Source organism: Podarcis cretensis (assembly GCF_951804945.1).
Source record: "Podarcis cretensis genome assembly, chromosome: 18".
In the NCBI taxonomy this organism is placed as follows: domain Eukaryota; kingdom Metazoa; phylum Chordata; class Lepidosauria; order Squamata; family Lacertidae; genus Podarcis; species Podarcis cretensis.
This window is the reverse complement of record NC_137188.1, coordinates 13,748,178-13,770,121: the sequence shown is the minus strand read 5'-3', so window position 1 is coordinate 13,770,121 and position 21,944 is coordinate 13,748,178. Positions and strand designations below refer to the sequence as shown.

General features: G+C 51.7%; 2 protein-coding genes across 2 annotated transcripts in view; both read right to left on the bottom strand.

Annotated features, from left to right (window-relative positions):
• NWD1 (NACHT and WD repeat domain containing 1) overlaps window positions 1–21,944 on the bottom strand; it is a 134,762-nt gene that overhangs the window by 9,901 nt on the left and 102,917 nt on the right. Inside the window, exons 2-13 of the mRNA XM_079960418.1 lie at window positions 11,884–12,234; window positions 10,007–10,092; window positions 9,230–9,340; window positions 8,380–8,668; window positions 6,260–7,451; window positions 5,489–5,692; window positions 4,538–4,700; window positions 3,972–4,089; window positions 2,820–2,987; window positions 1,609–1,809; window positions 1,140–1,262; window positions 646–845 (exon numbers count right to left, since the gene is read on the bottom strand). Of these exons, the coding sequence (XP_079816544.1) occupies window positions 646–845; window positions 1,140–1,262; window positions 1,609–1,809; window positions 2,820–2,987; window positions 3,972–4,089; window positions 4,538–4,700; window positions 5,489–5,692; window positions 6,260–7,451; window positions 8,380–8,668; window positions 9,230–9,340; window positions 10,007–10,092; window positions 11,884–11,983 (2,955 nt within the window). The 5' untranslated portion in view covers window positions 11,984–12,234. The remainder of the gene's footprint in view (window positions 1–645; window positions 846–1,139; window positions 1,263–1,608; window positions 1,810–2,819; window positions 2,988–3,971; window positions 4,090–4,537; window positions 4,701–5,488; window positions 5,693–6,259; window positions 7,452–8,379; window positions 8,669–9,229; window positions 9,341–10,006; window positions 10,093–11,883; window positions 12,235–21,944) is intronic.
• Window positions 13,974–21,102, bottom strand: LOC307207154 (tetraspanin-33-like). The gene is made up of 8 exons (XM_079960915.1): window positions 20,415–21,102; window positions 20,078–20,135; window positions 18,685–18,809; window positions 18,202–18,276; window positions 16,144–16,239; window positions 15,759–15,884; window positions 14,850–15,011; window positions 13,974–14,111 (listed from the first exon to the last, which is right to left on the bottom strand). The coding sequence occupies exons 1-8, from the start codon at window positions 20,469–20,471 to the stop codon at window positions 14,001–14,003; spliced, it is 810 nt and encodes a 269-aa protein (XP_079817041.1). The 5' UTR covers window positions 20,472–21,102; the 3' UTR covers window positions 13,974–14,000.

The following is a 21,944-nucleotide window of genomic DNA, read 5'->3' as shown; positions in this document are numbered from 1 at the left end:
GAAGGACTACAAAATGGGGAAGGTTCGATACAGGGCAGCCATAATCCCTTGAGCATACCAGCACATCCACAGGAGCCCTGCCCAGTTGCTATGCCAACCCTGATGGTCCTAGACAGAAGACCATCAAGATCACAAAGAACTTGCATATGGGAGTGGATTCAGCATGGACTGGAACAAAGGACAATGATCAGCTCTTCCCTCTGGGGGCAGGAAACTGCAAGCTCCCCTTTGTCACCTGGAAAGTACTCATGGGGAGGGGGAAAGGGGGAACCAGCCAGGTGACAGGACACTCAGGTTGCCACCACAACTCCCTCAACCCCTCCTTTCTGTGATGTATGTATGATGTTTCTGGGGGTGGTCTTGATCTACAGGGTGGCAATTTCAAAAGTTTTTATAAGCCCTTGCACACCATTTTTCTGGGTCCCTCCTCTCTCCTGCAGGTGAGGGGAGCACTCTATTGCAACAGATCAATAAAGGCCAAGCCTACAGTCTGCTGTTTTGCTCCAAGTTATCCTGGTTGGTGTCTTTGTTTTTGTCCAAGGGAGCCCTCGGATTTTTCCGTTAACAATCCGGACTCTCCAAGTGCCCCTGTTTTCTAGGGACAGTTCAGGATTAACTGTCCCGTTATAATGCCAGTCTACACACCTCTGAGCCAGACACCCAATACACCATTTGGTGTTTGTCGTCCACACTGAGTTGGCACCATTCCTGATCTCCCGCAGGGACGGCGGGCACAATGGCTACCTCCCTGCCGGACTCCAGGCTCCAGAGTCGCAGGGTTCGATCCTGGGAGACCGAAACAGCGCGGGTACCCTTGGCGAAGACCCTCAGGCACCTCACTTCGGCTGCAAGGAATCGGGGGGAGATCTATAATTATTATTAATAACAATAATAATAAAGTCAGAGAGTTGTTTATTTCCTTGACATCTGATGGGAGAGGGTGCCACCACCGAGAAGGCCCTCTGCTTGGTTTCCTGTAATTTTGCTTCTTGCAGGGAGGGAACCGCCAGAAGGCTCTCGGAGATGGACCTCAGTGCGCCCCAGTTAAAATTCACCGTTAATCGCAGCTGCCTGGCACTGCCCGCCCTCTACAAGCAAGAGACGGCCTGGCAAAAACACCCTTCCCTTCTGATTCTCACCCGAGTGGCCGAGGAGGACGTGGTGCACCGAGAAATCTTCTGTGTCCCACACGATGATGGAGCCGTCCGATGAGCCAGCCAACAGCATCCTGTGGTCAGGGCTGGCTTCCAGAATGGAGGTGCCTGCAAATTGTGGGGGCAGGTCAGAGGGGCAGCTCTGGCGTGGGTCACCTAGCCCACCAGGCTGTGGGTCCAGCGGTCTGGGCTGGCGGAGAAAAGGAAGGACTTGGGGGGTTAACCTGAGGAACTCTCTGCCACAGGAGGTAGGGGTGGGCAGTGAAATTCATGGAGGAGAGCAGGAAGCTGGGCTTAGACCATGTCTTCCCAAACTAGCTAGGGAGGGTGGGAGCTGTAGTCCCAAAACAGATTCAAAGTTTGTGGAGCTGTGGCTTTGGATGACCCAGCCGCCGCTGCCTGCCAGGGCTCTCCTGATATTGTGGGGGTCACCCATGCGAATCCTGACACCCACCTTTGGGGAATCCTAGCAGCGTCTTCCGCAGAGGCCCGTCCGGTGGGTCAAGGAAGCCGGCGAGAGGGACAAGGGATGGATTGGGCCGTGATCCAAGCCAGCTCTTGCACTGCTGGCAAAGACCCGCAATCAGGCCGCCCGGGTACGAGGGCACCAGCGACTCCAACCGTGCCAGCATCTCTGTGTAGACCACGTTTGGTTCTGGAAGGGTGAGGAGACAGGGGAGGGTCACACACACAGCGTTTTTTTCGTTATTGCATTTGGACCTTGTTAATGGAGAAATCTGAGGGCTCCCTTGGACGAAGAAACAAGGACCCCAGCCAGGAATCCCAGAGCAAAACAGCAGCCAGTGGGCTTGGGCTTGATTGAAGACTGTCGCGACTGGACTCCCACCTGCCACCAGGTGGAACAGGATGGAAGCCCCAAACAAAAGAGAACCCAAACTTTTATTGGCTGCTAATCCCCATCTTACACCCCCCAAACTACATCACTAATGCATCATGAAAGGGGAGGTCTGGTGGCCGCAATCTGAGCATCCTGGACCCTGCCCCATGGTTCCCCTTGCCCTCCACCAAACACCCATCAAGTGGAACAAAAAAGATATTTACATCTCCCTGTTTCCCAGCCAAGTTCATCACACCCTTTTGTCTTCATCTGGGTTTGTTATTTCTGGAATGGCTACCTGTCTGGCACTCAGGTGTCAGGATGCCAGGAATTATCACTCAGGCAGAGGGGCTGCTGAGGAGCTGAGCTCACAGGTCTATACGAATTTCTGAAGTTTTCTAGTGAGCCAGTACATGGATACATTGATCAGTGAATTCTTACTTTTGGTATCATGCAGCAAAGGCCCTTGGAATAGATAGGAAGAAACTGTGATGAAGTGTTTTGTGGGGACAAATCACAGAAGTCACAAAAGGGATGGTGCTGATTCTGGTAGTGGGCTGCATGTGCATGATATCTGCTGGAAGGGCAACACCCCCCCCCCAAACCTATACATAAATTCCTGCAACAACACACATGGTGTTTATTTCGTTATTGCATTTGCACCCAAAACGCCTCTTCTTCCGAGCAGCTCAACTCAGGCTCCCTGGTTCTCGCCCTCCCCGTTTTATCTGCGCAACAACAACCCTACAGAGTAGGCGTAGCCAAAAGGAAGGGATTTGACTTCGAAGGTCAGGAAAGTGGAGATTGTTTAAGAGCAACAGACCCACCTAAACGGCCCTCAGCACCGTCCACACTGGGATCCAGGAGCAGGAGGAGGCAATCCCGTACCAAACGCAGCTCCGGGCAGAAGACGTGAGTCAGGCACAGGGCAAAGTCTGCGGCCAGGATCCGCACGCCAGAGGAAGCAATCCTGCAGGAAATCCAGGCCATGTTCCCTGTCGGAGGGAGAGGGAAAGCACGTTTCCTCCAACGTTTCTCCCCTGAAAATAGGGACATCCCATTCCATCCCCTCCAACGTTTCTCCCCTGAAAAGAGGGACGTCCTATTCCATCCCCTCCAACATTTCTCCCCTGAAAATAGGGACATCCCATTCCATCCCCTCCAACGTTTCTCCCCTGAAAAGAGGGACGTCCTATTCCATCCCCTCCAACATTTCTCCCCTGAAAATAGGGACGTCCTATTCCATCCCCTCCAACATTTCTCCCCTGAAAATAGGGACATCCTATTCCATCCCCTCCAACTTTTCTCCCCTGAAAATAGGGACGTCCTATTCCATCCCCTCCAACATTTCTCCCCTGAAAATAGGGACATCCTATTCCATCCCCTCCAACGTTTCTCCCCTGAAAATAGGGACGTCCTATTCCATCCCCTCCAACGTTTCTCCCCTGAAAATAGGAACGTCCTATTCCATCCCCTCCAACGTTTCTCCCCTGAAAATAGGGACGTCCTGTTCCATCCCCTCCAACGTTTCTGCCCTGAAAATAGGGATGTCCTGTTCCATCAACGTTTCTCCCCTGAAAATAGGGACGTCCTATTCCATCCCCTCCAACGTTTCTCCCCTGAAAAGAGGGACGTCCTATTCCATCCCCTCCAACGTTTCTCCACTGAAAATAGGAATGTCCTATTCCATCCCCTCCAACGTTTCTCCCCTGAAAATAGGGACGTCCTATTCCATCCCCTCCAACGTTTCTCCCCTGAAAATAGGGACGTCCTGTTCCATCCCCTCCAACATTTCGCCCCTGAAAATAGGGACGTCCTATTCCATCCCCTCCAACGTTTCTGCCCTGAAAATAGGGACGTCCTATTCCATCCCCTCCAACGTTTCTCCCCTGAAAATTGGGACGTCCTATTCCATCCCCTCCAACTTTTCTCCCATGGAAAAGAGGGGCAACAAAGGCGCAGGAGCTCTTCCCGCTCACCCAGTACGTCTCGGCGCAGCTCCTCCATCCGCCCCCCGTGGAGCAAGTGGAACGGCTGTTCGCTCAGCTTCCTCTGGTTGGGAAGCCGGCTGGAGAACCACAATGGCTGCGGCGTCACCTGGATGAGAGGAAACAAAGACGGGGCTTTTTTAAAGAATAAAAAATGAAATGAAAAAATAAAGAATAAAAAAGAATGAATTGAAACAAAAAAATAAAGAATAAAAAAGAATGAAATGAAATGAAAAATAAAGAATAAAAATAATGAAATGAAAAAATAAAGAATAAAAAAGAATGAAATGAAAAATAAGAAATAAAAATAATGAAATGAAAAAATAAAGAATAAAAAAGAATGAAATGAAAAGAAAAATAAATAAATAATGAAATGAAATGAAAAAATAAAGAATGAAAAATAATGAAATGAAAAAATAAAGAATAAAAAAGAATGAAATGAAATGAACCCCCCCCCTCTTCTGGCCAGCAAGGGAAAGCCCCCCCCCCCGCGTCCCACGCCCTGGTGTCTCCCCCTGCCAGCCCTCCTGGTGTTTTCGGGGTCCCCAGAGCTTCACCTTCCTGTCAACGCTCACAGGCTTGGCGGAGGAGGGGAGCATGATGGGCTTCTTCGCCCCCCAACTCCAGGTCCCCCGGAAGAAATCGGCCAGAAGCAGGTGGCGCCGGACGCGGTCCTCCGGCTGAGACAGGTAGCGCTCCTCCACCGCCGCCGAAAACTCCCTGGGCAGAGGAAGGAGGAATGGTCAGGGCAAGCTTCGACGGGCAGTGGGGTTTCGGGCTCTGGGGGCGTCCCGAGCCCCACCTCAATATGCAATTCGGGGGGCGGCGAAGCCGGCACCGTCCGAGCTCTGCCCCCCAACCCCCTAAAAGTAAAACGAAGGGGCTAGTCTTCATGGACTGGTTTAAAGAAGGACGGAGGAATTTGACCATTTGTCTGTCCAGCTATCACTTAACAACAGTTCTCTCTCTCTTGCCAATTAAGTTTCTTTTTATATATACTGTACTTTTCCGGGTATAAAACTAGGTTTTCTTATTTCAAAATTCAAAATTGTGGGTCATCTTATAGACGGATCCAATCTCCCCCCATTTTCTCAAATTGGAATCTGCCAAAATAGCGGGCGTCTTATATACGGGGGCGTGTTATACACGGGAAAATACAGTATAATTATTATTTTTCCAGGTCAAAATTTTACAGTCGCACATGCAACCTACAACATAAGAACAAGATTCCCAAGAATCTCCTGGACTTCCCCCTCCCCTTTGAGGGTCGCTGTTGTCAATCATTTCCACCCGCATCTTCCATGATAATCCAAAATCTTCTACCTCTCCACTGTGTCCAAAATTCGCCATTAAACTACTTCCGCATACCTGGAGGTGCCCAGCGTGTCACCTGGAACGTTCTGCATGTCAAGCAGGTGTTCTGCTGCGTTCAAAGCAGAAGCAGGACCCTCTTTCCGGACCCCTTGGCAACCCCAAAAAGGAGGGGAGGAAGAGGGGTGGCCCCTGACCTGTGGAGGAAGCCCATCAGCACAAAGCCGTCAGACCACTTCTCCTCCAGCTCCGGGTTCAAATCCCAGCGCAGGCGGGACCACAGCAAGGGCGGCAGGCGGAGGACCCCTTTGCCCGGCGGAGGGTGCGACCGGTACACCTCGGAAAGGATCTCGTTGTCCAGGGACAGGACATCCTTCATCTCTGCTTCGGAGAGGCCGTTCCTGCGCAAAAAAACAAAATAAAAGGTAGGATATCAGGCAGAGGAACTACCCGACACCAGCTTCACCTCCCTCCCAGGGCTGTTGTTTGTTGTTTAATCTATATAAGACCTGGAAGGTAGGAAATCAGGCAGAGGAACTACCCGACACCAGCTTCACCTACCTTCCAGGGTTGCTGTTTGTTTTTTAATACACCGTATTTTTTGCTCTATAAGACGCACTTTTCCCCTCCTAAAAAGTAAGGGGAAATGTGTGTGCATCTTATGGAGCGAATGCAGGCTGCGCAGCTATCCCAGAAGCCAGAACAGCAAGAGGGATTGCTGCTTTCACTGCACAGCGATCCCTCTTGCTGTTCTGGCTTCTGGGATTCAGAATATTTTTTTTCTTGTTTTTCTCCTCCAAAAACTAGGTGCGTCTTGTGGTCTGGTGCGTCTTATAGAGCAAAAAATACGATATGTAAAAGTCTTGGTTTGGTTAAGAAAGAGGAAAGATATGAAGTTGTGTACGTTCCCTTATCAACCTTAATCAAATTTACACTAAAAAATTAAGCACACATACGCAAGTCCTCACCGGGCGCAAGCGAGGTAGCTAAGGGCGTTCGCCACCAACACAGAGCCATGCGCTTCCTCCATGCGCCCACAGAGGCGGTGCGCGGCGTCTGCGGCCGTGAGCGGGACGGCCAGGGGCGAAAGCGGGGCGTACGATGCCCACCGACGAGCCTCATTGAGGGCAAGGGACAGCGCCAGCGCCTGCCCGCCGTCGGAGAAACTTTGCCGGAAAAGCGCCCACTGTTCTGGCTGGAGGGTACGCCCTGAAGATGCCAAGCTCTCGGCCAGAGCCTTGCCAGCCTTGTCGGCGGAGAGAGGGGCCACCACGAAGGGGTCCCCGCCGAAAGCACCACCGCTGCCACCCTCGTCCCGGGCAGAGATGACCAGCTGTACCCCGGGAGGGCAGACCACTGGCAGCCAGGCCGTGCGCAGACTCTCCGTGGCATCGAGGATCAAGACCAGAGGCTGAGAGGCCTGGCGGGAGGCTGAGAGGAGCGCATGGTGGAAGCGCAGAAGAGGGTCACCGGTGCCCGGCAGGTACAGCCCCAGCGCCAGGCAAACCTGCTGGCAGAGGCTGGCAAGGAGGGCGTCGCGCCTGCAGCTGTCCTGCGATGCCCCCAGCAGCCGAAAAACCAGCACCGCCTTGGATCCCAGGGCCTGGCATGCCGCCCCTCGCAGGTGGCACAGCAAGACGGTCTTGCCGCAGCCGGGCGGCCCGTGGACCACGAGGGGGGGGTGGCACCGTGGCAGGCTGTCCCTCAGGCGCTGGCAGAGGGAGTCCACCAGCTCTGGTCGCCAGCACGGGGTGTGGCAACGCTCCCGGGCCAGGGTGGCATGGTGGCTGAGTTCCTGCAGCAGCCGCCCACTGCCGGGGTGCCCTTCCCGTGCCCGCAGGCCCCGGAGCACTTGGTAGTTGGCAACGGCCACAAACTGGTCGCACAGCTCCTTGAGGTGTTTGGGTTGTGGCTTCAGGCGAAGGGCGCCGGGGGCCGCAGCTCGGGGCACCCGGTGGACCCTGAGCAAACCGGGGCAGGCCCTGGCGGCGGTGCCCTTCAGCTCCTCCAGCATCTGACGGGCATTTTCGTCCTCTTCCTCGCCCTCTTCCTCGCCCTCCTCATCCGGGGAGGTCTCGGTTTCTCGGAGGAAGACCACCGCGGCCCCTTCGTCCTCCGGCCCCGAGCCGAAGAAGCGTGCCTCGATTTCCCTCTGCGTATCTGGAAAAAGAGGGCGAGTCTGTGAGGAGGAGTGGCAGAAGGCATCCTCACAGAACTCTAGCCCAACGGTTGCCATTATTTTGATTTTAGAATGAATTTAAATTAATCGATTTTGATTTTTGGTAAAGTGGGTTCCTTTTATTGTTGTTAGCCACTCTGAGCCCGGGTTCGGCTGGGGAGGGCAGGATATAAATAAAATTTTATTATTTGTTATTATTATTATTATACCCAACAAGTGTCTCGGTTTCCCCGGGACGGTCCTGGAATCACAAAAGCCCCATCGGCCCAAACAGAACAGGGAAAATAAAGAGAATATACCCTGAAAAGCAGGGTCCTCAAATTAATACTTGGAGTTCTTTCAATGAAATCTTGCAAAATGTATTCTGGCACTTAAATTGAAAACAGAAAGGAAAAGGGGCGATCACGGATTAAGGAGGAGACCGCTTGCTAAAAATGAAAAGAGAACCGTGTTGAGGATGAAGGAAGTCGATTAGAAGAGAAGAAGTGAAATATGATATATATATATATATATATATATATATATATATATACTGCTGATTATTTGTTCTGCATAAGTTTCCATACGTAGCTATGTTTTAGTTGTATTTCTTCTTTTTTTGTGTTTTCCTTTTGGTTGTGCGTTTGTAGTTCTATGTTTAGTTTTATGAGTGTGTGTACTGTGAAATTCAAAATAAAATTAAAGAATGGGTGGAATTACAAAATTCTTCTTATTATTATTATTAAAAAGAGGTGCCAGAACTCACTTGTTCTCTCTACCAGAACTGAGTTACGGCCGGGGAAAAAGCCGCTTATATAATCTATAATTATTACTATTATTAAATATATTAGTAATCATGATAATAAAACAATGGATCAAATTAGAGGACGGGAAATTCCTTGCAGAAACGAGCCAGCCACAGACACACACCTGATTTGTGGTAGCGCAGTCGCTGACACTGGCCAATCAACCCCTTCCTCTCCGCCTCCCGGGCTGCTGTGCGCAGGGCCAGGACCAAACTCTGCTCCTCGCCGTGGGGCAGGGGACGTTGGAGGGCGTACACCGGAGGGGCGGCGTTCTCATCTTTCAGGTACCGCCGGGTCAGCATCTGCAATGCCTGTGGCTCCTCCTGCTGCAACTGGGATGCCAGGGCCTCGAATTCCTCCTCCCCGATGGTCGTGGGGGCCGGGCAGGGGCCATAGCGGCTCCCGAGGAGAGCCTGGGGGGGCCAGAGAGGGGCAAAGAGGGTCCCGTCTAAGCCCAGCCTCCTGCTCTCACGAGCCCCCAAGCTGGAGGCAAGAGCAACGACCAATTTTTGGCTCTCTACCTCTCTAAGGTAGACTGCTCCTGTCCAGGGAGGCTCCATTGAGGAACCCTAGGAAACTCAGAAGAGCCCTGTGGCAACAGCAGCTGGATCAGGCCCAAGAGGAGCCCATCTAAGTCCAGGTTCCTCCTCCCATTCTTGCTCTCCCTCTTTTTTTAAGGTAGACTGCTCCTATCCAAGGAGGCTCCGTGGAGGAATCCTAGGAAATTCAGAAGAGCCCTGCAGCTGCCATAGAGGGGGTCATCTAAGTCACAGCGGCCGACCAGATGTCCGTTATGGGAATCCCCCCATCAGGATTCGAACCCAGAGCCCTCTCTCCAGCGACCGGCCTTCACAACCTTCGCTGGCTCCGACCGCAGGGGGGCAGAGATTCTTGCGAGAACCCCCTTCCTCAGCCCCATAGCAGCCCCCCGACCCCCGGGGAGCCCTCCTTAAGGAGGAGACGCCGGCACTCACCACGAAACTGGGCCCCACCGAGAGCTCCTGGCAGCGCCGAATCTCGTCCCGAAAGAGGGGCTCTTGGCCAGCGCCTGTGACGTCACGGACGCCCCATCTCAAATCAATGACCTGGACCAGATTCGGGGGGGGGGGTGTGCAGGTGCGAATTAGTAAGTTTGGAGGCAGAGGAAGGAATCCTGCGCCATCACGCTTGGTGGGTCTTGAAAGACCCCTCGCGGGAGAACTATAGTTCCCATGATTCTCTTTTTTAAAAAAATAATTTTTATTGAGATTTAAGATCACCCACCCACACCAAGAGAACATCAAATCTTATTACATATATCCTACTTTATGCTCCATAGAGCTGTTGCCTTCGGTCCTTCGCTTCCACCAGTTTGCCTATTCCATTCTATAATTCACAGTTTCTTTGATTAAATATTACAACAGGACGTAAGATTCACTTCAATCCTGCCAAGGTTTTCATATTTCTACAGTTCTCACTTATATCAATCGAAAATTGACTCCATTCTTTTTGGTACTTTGTCTCCTCCTGAACTCTAGCTACTGTTCTTGCATACAGATATAATCTTTGATTCATCTTCTTAATATCTTCTCCCAGCAAACCTAGCAAGAATTCTTCCGGCTTTTTGGGGAAGAAAGTTCCCAGGATTCTCAATGTGTTTCAAAAGTGTGCCAGAACGATGGATATCTTTTTCCCCGGTCCTGTGTTCGAAATACCCCTTCTGCTCAAAGAGGCGCGTTCAGCTGGCCCTGAGCTGAGATAGGGGTCCTTACCTCGAACATCAAACCGTGTTTCTGGCAAAAGGCCTGGACTTCGGGGTACGCCGACTCCATCAGAGCCTCTCTTTCTGCCTCCATGTCTGTAACCGAAGAACCAGAGAAGGGGGGCTTTTGAGCTACTAGCTTTCTGCTTGCGAGCCCCCCCCCCCCCATTTATTTATTTCACTCAAAGGCAGCCTGTAGGGGTCAGATGGGATTACCATGAGGAATTATAGAATATACATCAAGCCATCGTGTCCACGATGAAGACATTGTGTTGACTGGGTTTGATATATTGACGGTAAAGGTAAAGGTAAAGGTACCCCTGCCCGTACGGGCCAGTCTTGACAGACTCTGGGGTTGTGCGCCCATCTCACTTAAGAGGCCAGGGGCCAGCGCTGTCCGGAGACACTTCCGGGTCACGTGGCCAGCGTGACATCGCTGCTCTGGCGAGCCAGAGCCGCACACGGAAACGCCGTTTACCTTCCCGCTGGTAAGCGGTCCCTATTTATCTACTTGCACCCGGAGGTGCTTTCGAACTGCTAGGTTGGCAGGCGCTGGGACCGAGCAGCGGGAGCGCACCCCGCCGCAGGGATTCGAACCGCCGACCTTTCGATCGGCAAGCCCTAGGCGCTGAGGCTTTAACCCACAGCGCCACCTGCGTCCCATATATTGACGATAGTTTCTGATTAAATCCCATAAGATTCTACATCCATGCCCTTTTGATGCCCTCTTGCCTCTACGGCCCATTTCTCTCTCCTCACATGTCACGTACACAGCCCAGTTGCTTAGCCAGGCAGGCATCCTGTGCCATAAAGATAGTGGGCAAGTTTCTTTGATGTATATTAATCTTAGGATGCTAATCTTAGGGCCAGGAAACAGATCTCACATGAAGGTGATAATGATCCGCTGCCCTCCTGGCCATCATTCTTATCATATGTATTGCTTAAAACAAAATAAAAAAAATTCCTTCCAGTAGCACCTTAAAGACCAACTAAGTTAGTTCTTGGTATGAGCTTACACTAAAACAGAAGTCACCAGACCCTTCTATATAGTGAGAAGGTGGGGAGGGGTATTACTCAGAAGGGTGGTGGGATTGGGTGATTGGCAGATAGCTGTGATGAGCCTGTTGACGACTCTTAACGACTGCAATAGGTCTTACAGGAAAAAGCAAGGGGTGAGAAGGTGAAAAATGGCTTTGTCATGTATAATGAGATAAGAATCCAAGGTCTTTGTTCAGACCAGGTCTAGACTGGAAAGAGAAGCTGCTGAATTGCGACTTATTACCAAACTTAAAACCATGGAGAGTCGTTAAGAGTCGTCAACAGTACAAGTACTCTCTCTCTCTCTCTCTCTCTCTCTCTCTCTCTCATTTTGTCGGGCCCTGACCGACAGACACTCTAACCACTGCACTGCGCTGCCCTCTAAGCCACCTCCAATTTGGGTTTTTTTGTTTCATTTTTGTTATTTGCAATATACATATTACATACGATCCCGCAAATATTAAAGGAACAAAACAAAAGAATTGTGCATTGCTTTTACCAACACATACCTTACAGTGAATTATGAACTGCAATAATACGGGAAAACACAAAATTATAAATAGGGAAAAGGAAGGAAAAGCAAGAAGAAAGAGGAAAAGAAAGAAGAAAGGAAGGAAATTAAAATTTGGTTGGCTCCGATTTGACCCCCCTGCTCAAACTCCCATCTCTCTGATGATCGTGCCAAATGTTGAGATGGTTTTGGCAAGATCCTGGCATGGCAATTTTGCGGTTGGAGTAGATGACCGCTGGGTTCCCTCCAATCTCTGATCTTATGAGGCCCCGGGAAGCCCGGCCCAGGCCTCTTCCTGCCTGCCCCCCACCCTCTGCGGCACATCGGGGGGGGGGCACCTGAAGGCGTTGAGCTCACAAAGACCCGCACGAGGTTGCAGGGCCGGCTGCCCCCCTTTCCCCGGAGGAGGAGGTCCTGCTCCGGCGGAGAGAGGCTCATCCTGCCCAGCTGCCGAATCGCTCTGCCTGCCCCAGTGCCAAGGAAGGTGAACGGTCCTCCCCGGGGAGGCAGGTCGCCATGGCAACGCGGAGGCAGGTGGGGAAGAGTCCCTCCCCAGGGAAACGTCAGGTGAGGCACACCTGAGGCATCCTCTGGGAGGAGAGATGGAGAAGGCTTGCGGTGGCAGCGGCGGCAGGATCAGGCCCCAAGGGGGTTGGGCAGACACCCCCCCCAAAGAATAAGAAGCCCCCCTCCAACACAAGACCCAGTGCCGGATTTACGTATAAGCTGAACAAGCTATAGCTTAGGGCCTCACTCTCTTGGAGCCACCCCCAAAATTTAAAGGGAACAAAAATTTAATAATCATTTCACTGTTAATATACTTCTTAATTTTATTTCACTATTAATATACTTCTTAATTGTTTTTCAGTTCAACAATGACTTTGATAAAATACATATTTTTGTGATGTGCAAATGTCTTGAGATACCTCTTCGGTCAATAAATTACCATATAGCATATATTCAACACACACACAAAAACGGCGACAATTTGTTGTTGGCAAACAACAGCTGGACATAGAAAAGGGCCCCATTGCCTTCAGGAGCTGAGGGCCACATCAAACCGAAATCTGGCCCTGGCAGGAAGGCAGGGGTCCGAGGGTCGAGAAGCAAGGAGTCACGAAGTCAGGGGTCCGAGGGTCGAGAAGCAAGGACTCACGAAGTCAGGGGTCCGAGGGTCGAGAAGCAAGGACTCACGAAGTCAGGGGTCCGAGGGTCGAGAAGCAAGGACTCACGAAGTCAGGGGTCTGAAGGTCGAGAAGCAAGGTGTCACGAAGTCAGGGGTCCGAGGGTCGAGAAGCAAGGAGTCACGAAGTCAGGGGTCCGAGGGTCGAGAAGCAAGGAGTCACGAAGTCAGGGGTCCGAGGGTCGAGAAGCAAGGAGTCACGAAGTCAGGGGTCCGAGGGTCGAGAAGCAAGGAGTCACGAAGTCAGGGGTCCGAGGGTCAGGAAGCTGGGAGTCACGAAGTCAGGGGTCCGAGGGTTGAGAAGCAAGGAGTCACGAAGTCAGGGGTCCGAGGGTCGAGAAGCAAGGAGTCACGAAGTCAAGGGTCCGAGGGTTGAGAAGCAAGGAGTCACGAAGTCAGGGGTCCATGGGTCGAGAAGCAAGGAGTCACGAAGTCAGGGGTCCGAGGGTCGAGAAGCAAGGAGTCACGAAGTCAGGGGTCCATGGGTCGAGAAGCAAGGAGTCACGAAGTCAGGGGTCCGAGGGTTGAGAAGCAAGGAGTCACGAAGTCAGGGGTCCGAAGGTCGAGAAGCAAGGAGTCACGAAGTCAGGGGTCCGAGGGTTGAGAAGCAAGGAGTCACGAAGTCAGGGGTCCGAAGGTCGAGAAGCAAGGAGTCACGAAGTCAGGGGTCCGAAGGTCGAGAAGCAAGGAGTCACGAAGTCAGGGGTCCGAAGGTCGAGAAGCAAGGAGTCACGAAGTCAGGGGTCCGAGGGTCAGGAAGCTGGGAGTCACGAAGTCAGGGGTCCATGGGTCGAGAAGCAAGGAGTCACGAAGTCAGGGGTCCGAGGGTCGAGAAGCAAGGAGTCACGAAGTCAGGAGTCTGAGGGTCAAGGAGTCAAGAAACCAAACGCATCAAGGCAGGGAACGTGTTGCTGTGGCAAAGAGCCGAAGGGAAATGCTGACCTTATATCCCTTCCCAGCTCTTGCCACCAGGTGCTGTGAGTTACCAATCGGCCTCACCTGTGAGTCTTGCCTCTTCGGAACAAACTTAGGAAGGCCCCAGTCCTGCGAAGCCCTACTGGCCACAGGGCCCAGCTCCTGCACCCACTCCTGACACCCCCAACCCTACAATTCTTTGGCATAACACCCCGATATCGGTTTGTGCAAAGCCTGCGGGGAGGTTAAGCGTGACGCCAGGCCTGCCCCCTTTTCCAATGCCCTGTTTTTGCTGCCAAAAAAAGGGGGGGCCGCTTTTTGGGGAGGGAGAAGCGGCAAAACGGTCTTGGGAGATTTTCACTTTGCTGGACAGCTTTTGCTCCTCCTCCTCCTCCTGACGCTCTTCCGTTTCTCGATGATGAAGTCGATCTGGTAGATGAGCAGAACGGCGAGAAAGAAGACGACCGCCTGGAACGAGGAAAGGAGGACAAGAGCGCTTGTGACTGCATTTAAGGACCTCAGAAGAGCCTTGCAGCAGCCGTCGCAGCTGGATCAGGCCCGAAAGGGGGCCCGTATAAGCCCAGCCAACCAGTTGCCCACAAGGGGAAGCCCACAAGCAGGCCTACAGCCCTTGACTTATCCTTGCAGAAGCCATGCTGTTTCCTGTTCCAGCAGGGCTTCTCCTTCTCTAGACTTCTGCCTTCAACAACCCGGATAGGCCTGTAATTTCCTGGATACTTCCCCTCCCTTTTTCCAACTGCCTTTGCGCCAGCCTCCTTCTTGCCTATTAAACACAGCCCTTGACTTATCCTCGCAGAAGCCACACTGTTTCTTGCTCCAGCAAGGCTTGTCCTTCTCTAGACTTCTGCCTTCAACAACCTGGATAGGCCTGTGATTTCCTGGATACCTCCCCACCCACCTTTTAAACTGCCTTTGTGCCAGCCTCCTTCTTGATTTGAAATACAGACTTATCTTTGCAGAAGCCATGCTGTTTCCTGTTCCAGCAGGGCTTGTCCTTCTCTAACTTGGCCATTCTGCCTTCAACAACCTGCAGACGCCTGTTATTTCCTAGATTCCCCCCTTTTTTAAATTGCCTCTTTCTTCTCCTTGAATGCTTTTGCTGGAAGGGAGGCCCTTAGGCCTGCAGCCCTGATTTTGGGAGGAGGGACAAGATTGGAGCCCCCCCCCAGCGCCCCCCTTGCTCACCTCCAGGACCAGCAGCCCAAAGGCCAGCCCGGCCACCAGGAAAAGGTTGCTGCGCCCCCAGCGGACCGTCTTCTCCAAGCACCCCTCGGTGTGCACCAAAAATTCGGCCTTCCATGGCTTCAGTTTCTGCGTCCCGTAGCCGCACATTGTGTTCAGAGCGGCCTGCGAGGAGCGGGCGAGAGAACGGGGTGGCCCATTAGGAAGGCCCCTTTGCGACAGCCCAAAGACGGCACCTTCCGTTTGCCCTCCAGGATACTGTTGGCGGTTGGAGGTAGACTGTCTTGGGACAAGAAGGCTCTACTCCGAATAAGACGATCTGGGGAGCCCCAATGCAGCCGAACAAAAGGGGCCCCGTCTCGTCCAGCAGCAGACAGGAAAGCCAATGGCCTCCAACTCTTTGCCCCACAGCCGCCAGTGTTTGGGGCAGGTTGCCTCCGAAGCTATGCCTTGGGTGACCTTGCGGGTTTCCCAGAAGAAGCATTCAGCTGGCCAATGTGGGGTCGGGTTGCTGGACCAGGTGGGCTCCGGCTGCAGAGCTCTTCTGGGGCGTATGTGCATGTAGGAAGTGCCTAGCTACATGCACATGGGATCAGGAGCAAGGCCTCCCCAAGCCAGCTGGGAGTAAAGGCTCCCCAAGCCAGTTTAGAGCGAGGGCTTCCCAACTGCCCAAAATAAATTAAATATGGAAAAAACGGGGCAGCTATAGAGATTTGTTATCTTTTGAAAAGGATGGTATTAAGTTAAAAAGAAATCAGCAAGGCCTCCCCAACCCAGGTGGGAGTAAGGACTCCCAAAGCCAATTAAGGGTGAGGGAATCCAATGCCAGTTAAGAGTAAGGGCTTCTAGTTAGGTTTCTACCAGTCAGTGTCCGGTTCCGCTTGAGCATGCCCTGTCGGGCTGCCACCTCACCTCTTCACCTCGCACGCAGCAAGAGAACGGGACGGCGCAGCGCTCCAGGCTGGGGTTCGAATCCCGGCAGTCGAAGTAAACGTTCTGGGACCAGTCTTTGTAGGAGTGGACCCCGCAGCACTCGAACTGCGGAGAGAAATAAACAGGAGCGAAGGGCGTTGGAAGAACGGAAGGCTTTCCCCCCGGATTATTTAAAGGGTATGAGGAACACGTGAGCGGGATTTGAACTCTGAGCAACAGGAGGTCTCTCTTGTTCGGACGCTGGCCGGCGAAGGGACCGGCCCAGTCCACCAGGGGGCAAAACAGCCGCTCTGCCCCGGGGCACCGGCAACCCACGCTATGCCCCTGCAGGAAAGGGAAACCTAGGCGTCCCTCAACCTTTTACCTTCTTTTGGATGTAGTCAATGAGGTTTTGCAGGTCCAGGTTGTCGCGGTAACGGGCGATGGCTCGTCCCATCAGCAGGGTGGCCTTCTCCATCACCTGGGACACGGTGGAGGGAGGGGAGAGAGAGAGAGAGAGTACAGGAGCAGCGAGAAATCTCCCCTGTTCCCGTCAAGAGTGCCACCAGGTATCTCCGGCCAGCAGCAAAAAATTTGGAAAATACGGCAGATTTAATAAGTTCCCCCCCTTTGCAGCAAACCAAATGGACTTCCGGAACTGATGAAATTAAGGTTACAGTGGTACCTCGGGTTACAGATGCTTCAGGTTACATACGCTTCAGGTTACAGACTCCGCTAACCCAGAAATAGCACCTCGGGTCAAGAACTTTGCTTCAGGATGAGAACAGAAATCGCGCAGTGGCGGCAGTGGGAGGCCCCTTTAGCTAAAGTGGTGTTCAGGTTAAGAACAGTTTCAGGTTAAGAACGGACCTCTGGAACGAATTAAGTTCTTAACCCGAGGTTCCACTGTACTGGATTTCTTCCAATGAATCTGGGGGCACTTTTCAACTCCAATGGATTTTGTAGGGGGGCTGATTTGTAAATCCGGGGACTGTCCCCGGGAAACGGGGACGTCTGGTAAGCTTAATTTGAGAACCAAAGTACCACTGTACTAGTGAAATCAAATAAAAATCATTTTAAAAGAGAAAAAGAGAGAATCTCTATGCCCAAAAAGGCTCTCTAATTCTCACGGGGATTAGACCCAGGAGAGTTTTGGGGTACAAAGCGGGCGCCCGAACCACTGAGCTGTGCCCCCCCCTTGCCCCAAATGCCAAGCTACGCAGGCGTCGTTTTTGTTTTGTTTTCTTTTGTTCATTTTCCACCTCTCCATTCTGATCCTCTGGCCCCATATCTGCACAAACTTCTTATCCCAAAATACAGACGTGTTTTTACACTTGCAAGACTGGATGCTTTTGCCATCCGCGGTACTTGAGGGTCGATTCCAAAAGATCCCGCCTGAGAAACGTCCTCCTGTCTTGCGCTCTCTACAAAGACCTGAGGAATGGGATCCTCACCCCACTCGTACTAACCATCCCTGGGCGCTCAACCACTGCCACAATGTCCTTCTATCAGATCAAAATGAGCAGATAACAGCAAAGGTTGCTGGGATCATAGCAGGGGCAATCAGAATAAGGGCCACCAACTGACGGCTGATTCAGGACTTGAAATTGTGCTCTTATATCAATTTTCCTTTTCTGCGTATACTGTAATGTTTTACTGTTGCTGTGGCCATTGGCTAATGCGAATAATGTTCTAGCTCTATCTATCTATCTATCTATCTATCTATCTATCATCTATCTATCTATCTATCTATCTATCTATCTATCATCTATCTATCTATCTATCATCATCTATATCATCTGTCTATCTATCTATCTATATCTATATCTATATCTATCATCTATCATCTATCATCTACATCTATCTATCTATCTATCTATCTATCTATCTATCTATCATCTATCTATATCTATCTATCATCTATCATCTATCATCTATCTATCATCTATCTATCTATCTATCTATCTATCTATCTATCTATCTATCTATATCTATCATCTATCTATCTATCATCTATCTATCATCTATCTATCTATCATCTATCTATCTATCTATCTATCATCTATCTATATCATCTATCTATCTATCTATCATCTATCTATGTATCTGTCATCTATCTATCTATCTATCTAATCTATCTATCATCTATCTATCTATCATCTATCTATGTATCTATCATCTATCTATATCTATCTATCTATCTATCTATCTATCATCTATCTATCTATCTATCTAATCTATCTATCATCTATCTATCTATCATCTATCTATCATTATCTATCTATCATCTATCTATCATTATCTATCTATCTATCTATCTATCTATCTATCTATCTATCTATCTATCATCTATATATCTCTATCAATCATCTATCTATCTATCTATCTATCTATCTATCTATCTATCTATCTATCTATCTATCTATCGTTTTGTTTTGCTTACCATGCCAGAGAAGAGGAAGCCCAGAACGGCGGCCACCACCTGAAGGACGAAGATGACCAGCAAGAGCCAGGCAAACTGGGGAGAGGTGAGCAGAGAATCAGGACCGTGGAGTTGCGATGGGACACCTGAGGGTCATCTAGTCCAACCCCTCTGAAACACAGGAATCTCAGCGAAAGCATCCCGGATAGGTGGACATCTATCCATCCATCTCCGCTTAAAAACCTCCACCGCTTCCCGAGCGAGGAGATGCTGCTGGAACATCTCACTAAGATATCCCTAGGGCAGCGATATCGCGAAAGCCAATTTTTGCCAGGTCGTGAATAATAAGCCGCAGTTTTCACGGTTGGAATTTGGGGGGGGGGAGTGTTAACAGAGAAATCTGAGGGCTCCTTTGGACCAAAAACAAGGACACCAGCCAGGAAGACCAGAGCAAAAGAGCAGCCAGCTGGAGGGGGGCGGCAGGGGTCCCTTTGCGGTACATACCACCTTCAGAAGCAGGGTGATGTCACGCAAGGCCCCCAGGCAGCCGAGGAAGGTGACGCTGAACACCAAGATGCCCACCGCCAGCAGGACGAGGGAGGGGTCTGCCAGCAGGGAGTCCACAGCGCCTGGAGGGAGGCAGAAAGGAGAAGAGAGGGTGCCTACCCACCCAAGGGTGCCCACCATAGCTGTCAACTGACAGATTTGAAAATAAGGGACCAGCAGCCTCGAAAATAAGGGATCAGAAGCCAAAATAAGGGATTTTGCTGTTGTAAAGAGTTACATACACTGGTAGGATTGAGAGATGCTGTCAATCCAGCATGAGGTGGTTGCGGCGCGGCGGCCGCCGCCGCTGAACCACCGCCCTTCTGTGTCCCTCCCCATCCCCTCCTCTTCCTCCTCCCTCAGGCCGCTTCCTCAGCTGCCACCACAGCTGCCGCCTCCGGGCTCTCTCGGGCAGCGTGGGCAAGAGTCACTCTCCCTCCCCTCCCCTCTCTCGGGTGGGGAAGGGCCGATGGAACTCCTCGCACCAGGACGACGGCGCCAGCGTGTGTTCTCTCTCGCGGTGGAGGACCCCGAGCTGCTGCTTCCCTCCCGAGCCGGGCGAGCATGAAATCAGGGAAATTTAAGGGACATCGTCAATAAGGGACAGCAGCGGGACACGGCGCTGGGATAAGGGAGTTTCCCGCCAAATATGGGACGGTTGACAGCTATGGTGCCCACCCACCTGCCAGGTGAGAGACCAGCCCAGAGGAAATGCCCAGCAGCCTTTCTCAACCTGTGGGTCCCCAGATATTGTTGAACTACAACTCCCATCATCCCTAGCTCGCAGGAGCAGTGGTCAGGGTGGATGAGAACTGTAGCCCCAAAACAGCCAGAGACCCAAGTTTGGGAAACAGCTGTAGGCCAAAATCCACTGTAAGCAATCAAGGAAAGGCATTCCACACATGCTCAGGAGCTATGCAATATTCATCTCACATGCAGTTTTTTTCCCCTTTAAGGGCCAGCAGGGCTGCCTAGGCTTTACCTCTAAACTGCCCTCCCCAATCTAGTGTTCCTAGACCCCCGAACCCCCCTTCAAGTGAAGCCCATTGCCCCACTGAAGATGGAACAAACACAAAGGAAATATTGCGGAGTTTTAAAAATCCGGTGCAACTTTAAAAAACCGGGGGAGAATAATTGGAGATGAACAATCCGGTTTCTTACCGGGCAGACAGATCCAAAATAATTCAAGAATGGTCATAGATATTATAGAATGTTTAGAAATTAGACGGGACAGAAAGGCAGCCCTAATGTTGGCAGATGCCGAGAAGGCATTTGACAACGTATCGTGGAGATTGACTTTTCTGTGGGCCATGAATCCCCAGTGCCAAGCAGGGTGCCTCCCCCCACTCACCCCCTTCCTTGGAAAGCCTGGCGTAGATCCCGACGGCTACCATCAGCCCACCGGCCACCTGGAGAGGGCAGAAGAACAAGCCGTTCGTGGCATCCTGTTTTTGCAAAAAGGGCGCCGCACACTCATGCCCATGGCTTGCTGTGGGCAGGGCAGGTCGGGGCTGTGCCAAGGGAGAGGAGCCGGCCCCAAACTCCCCATGGCCCCGAGGGAGGCCCTGGCAAAGACAGCCCGGCCTCTGAGAGCTGGAGAAAGCAGCCTTTGGGTGAACTCCTAAGCCTTCGGAGGCCCGCTGCCAAGACAGGAGCCGGCGCCAGGCGTGCCAAGGCTCTCGACTCACCCAGAAGAGGTAGCAGGAGGCAAACAAGGTGTACTTGATGACTTGGTTGGTGCGCATGGTTCATGCCTGGCCCTCTGAGCCGGGGGCCACCCTCGGGCAAGGCCTGGTGGCATGCGGGGCAGTGGTGGGCAGAGATCTCCAGCCCCTCGGCTGGGTTTGCATGCCAGGGGAGGAAGCTGGCGGGCGTGGAATGCATAGAGCAGGAAGGGAGAGGCGAGACAGTGCGCTGCCTGCAAAGGGCATGTCAGAGGCAAGTGCCAACTTGTTCCCCTGCCTAGCGCAAAACAGCAAAGACCTGATGAAGAGAGCATAGAAGAGGTTAGATTTTCTGACAATCCTCCGGAAAAACAATCTCTCCAAGGACCTGTTGATGGCATTTTACCATTGTACTGTGGAGAGTGTATTAACTTATGGTCTGTGTTTGTGGTTTGGGAGCTGCACGGCCAGGGAAAAAACAATGCTGTCCAGGGTTGTGAAGACTGCAGGGAGAATAATTGGGTGCACTCTTCCCACCTTGGATCAAATCTATGCTTCCAGGTGCCATAAGAAAGCGGCAGAGATAGTGTAGGATAGTGCGCACCCCAGAAATTATCTCTTTCAGCTTCTGCCTTCTGGGTTATAAAGACTAGGACTAGCTGCCTGAGAAACAGTTTCTACCCAAATGCGATTTTGGTTTTAAATGCAATGTAAGGTAGTCTCTGGGACGCAGGTGGCACTGTGGGTTATACCACAGAGCCTAGGACTTGCCGATCAGAAGGTCAGCGGTTTGAATCCCCGCAATGACGGGGTGAGTTCCCATTGCTTGGTCCCTGCTCCTGCCAACCTAGCAGTTCGAAAGCACGTCAAAATGCAAGTAGATAAATAGATACCACTCCGGCGGGAAGGTAAACGGCGTTTCTGTGCGCTGCTCTGGTTCGCCAGAAGCGGCTTAGTCCTGCTGGCCACATGACCCGGAAGCTGTACGCCGGCTCCCTCGGCCAGTAAAGCAAGATGAGCTCCGCAACCCCAGAGTCGGTCACGACTGGACCTAATGGGTCAGGGGTCCCTTTACCTTTACCTTTACCTTTTAAGGTAGTCTCTAGGGGAGTATATTGTATTCAATTATGGGGTATCAGAGTTTTTAGGGGGCTAACTAGGTTGGGATAGCTGGGATAGCAGGCTTGTTGGGGTTTGAATGTCTGATGTAGATTTTTCAATTTCTTTGTTCTGTATGGGACAATGACATTAAAGATTCTCGTATCGTATGGCATTCGGAGGCCCTGGGGATCTCCTTCAAGAGAGGAGGGGTTTCCTCAAAAGCCTCTCTGCACACCAACATAAAACATACAGCAACTGGGAAGTTGGGAAGCCTTTGCGAGCCTGGATTTGTGCAGGGATTCAGCCGGTTGAAGGCGTTCCCGGGATCGGGGCCGCCGCCATCACAGGCCGGCAGCTTCATGGAGAGCTGAGGGCCGGGAGGGGACCAAACGTGAGCAACTGGTCCCCAACCAGAGCTAGCACCCCATAAGTGGTGTTATTATTTATCGTTTG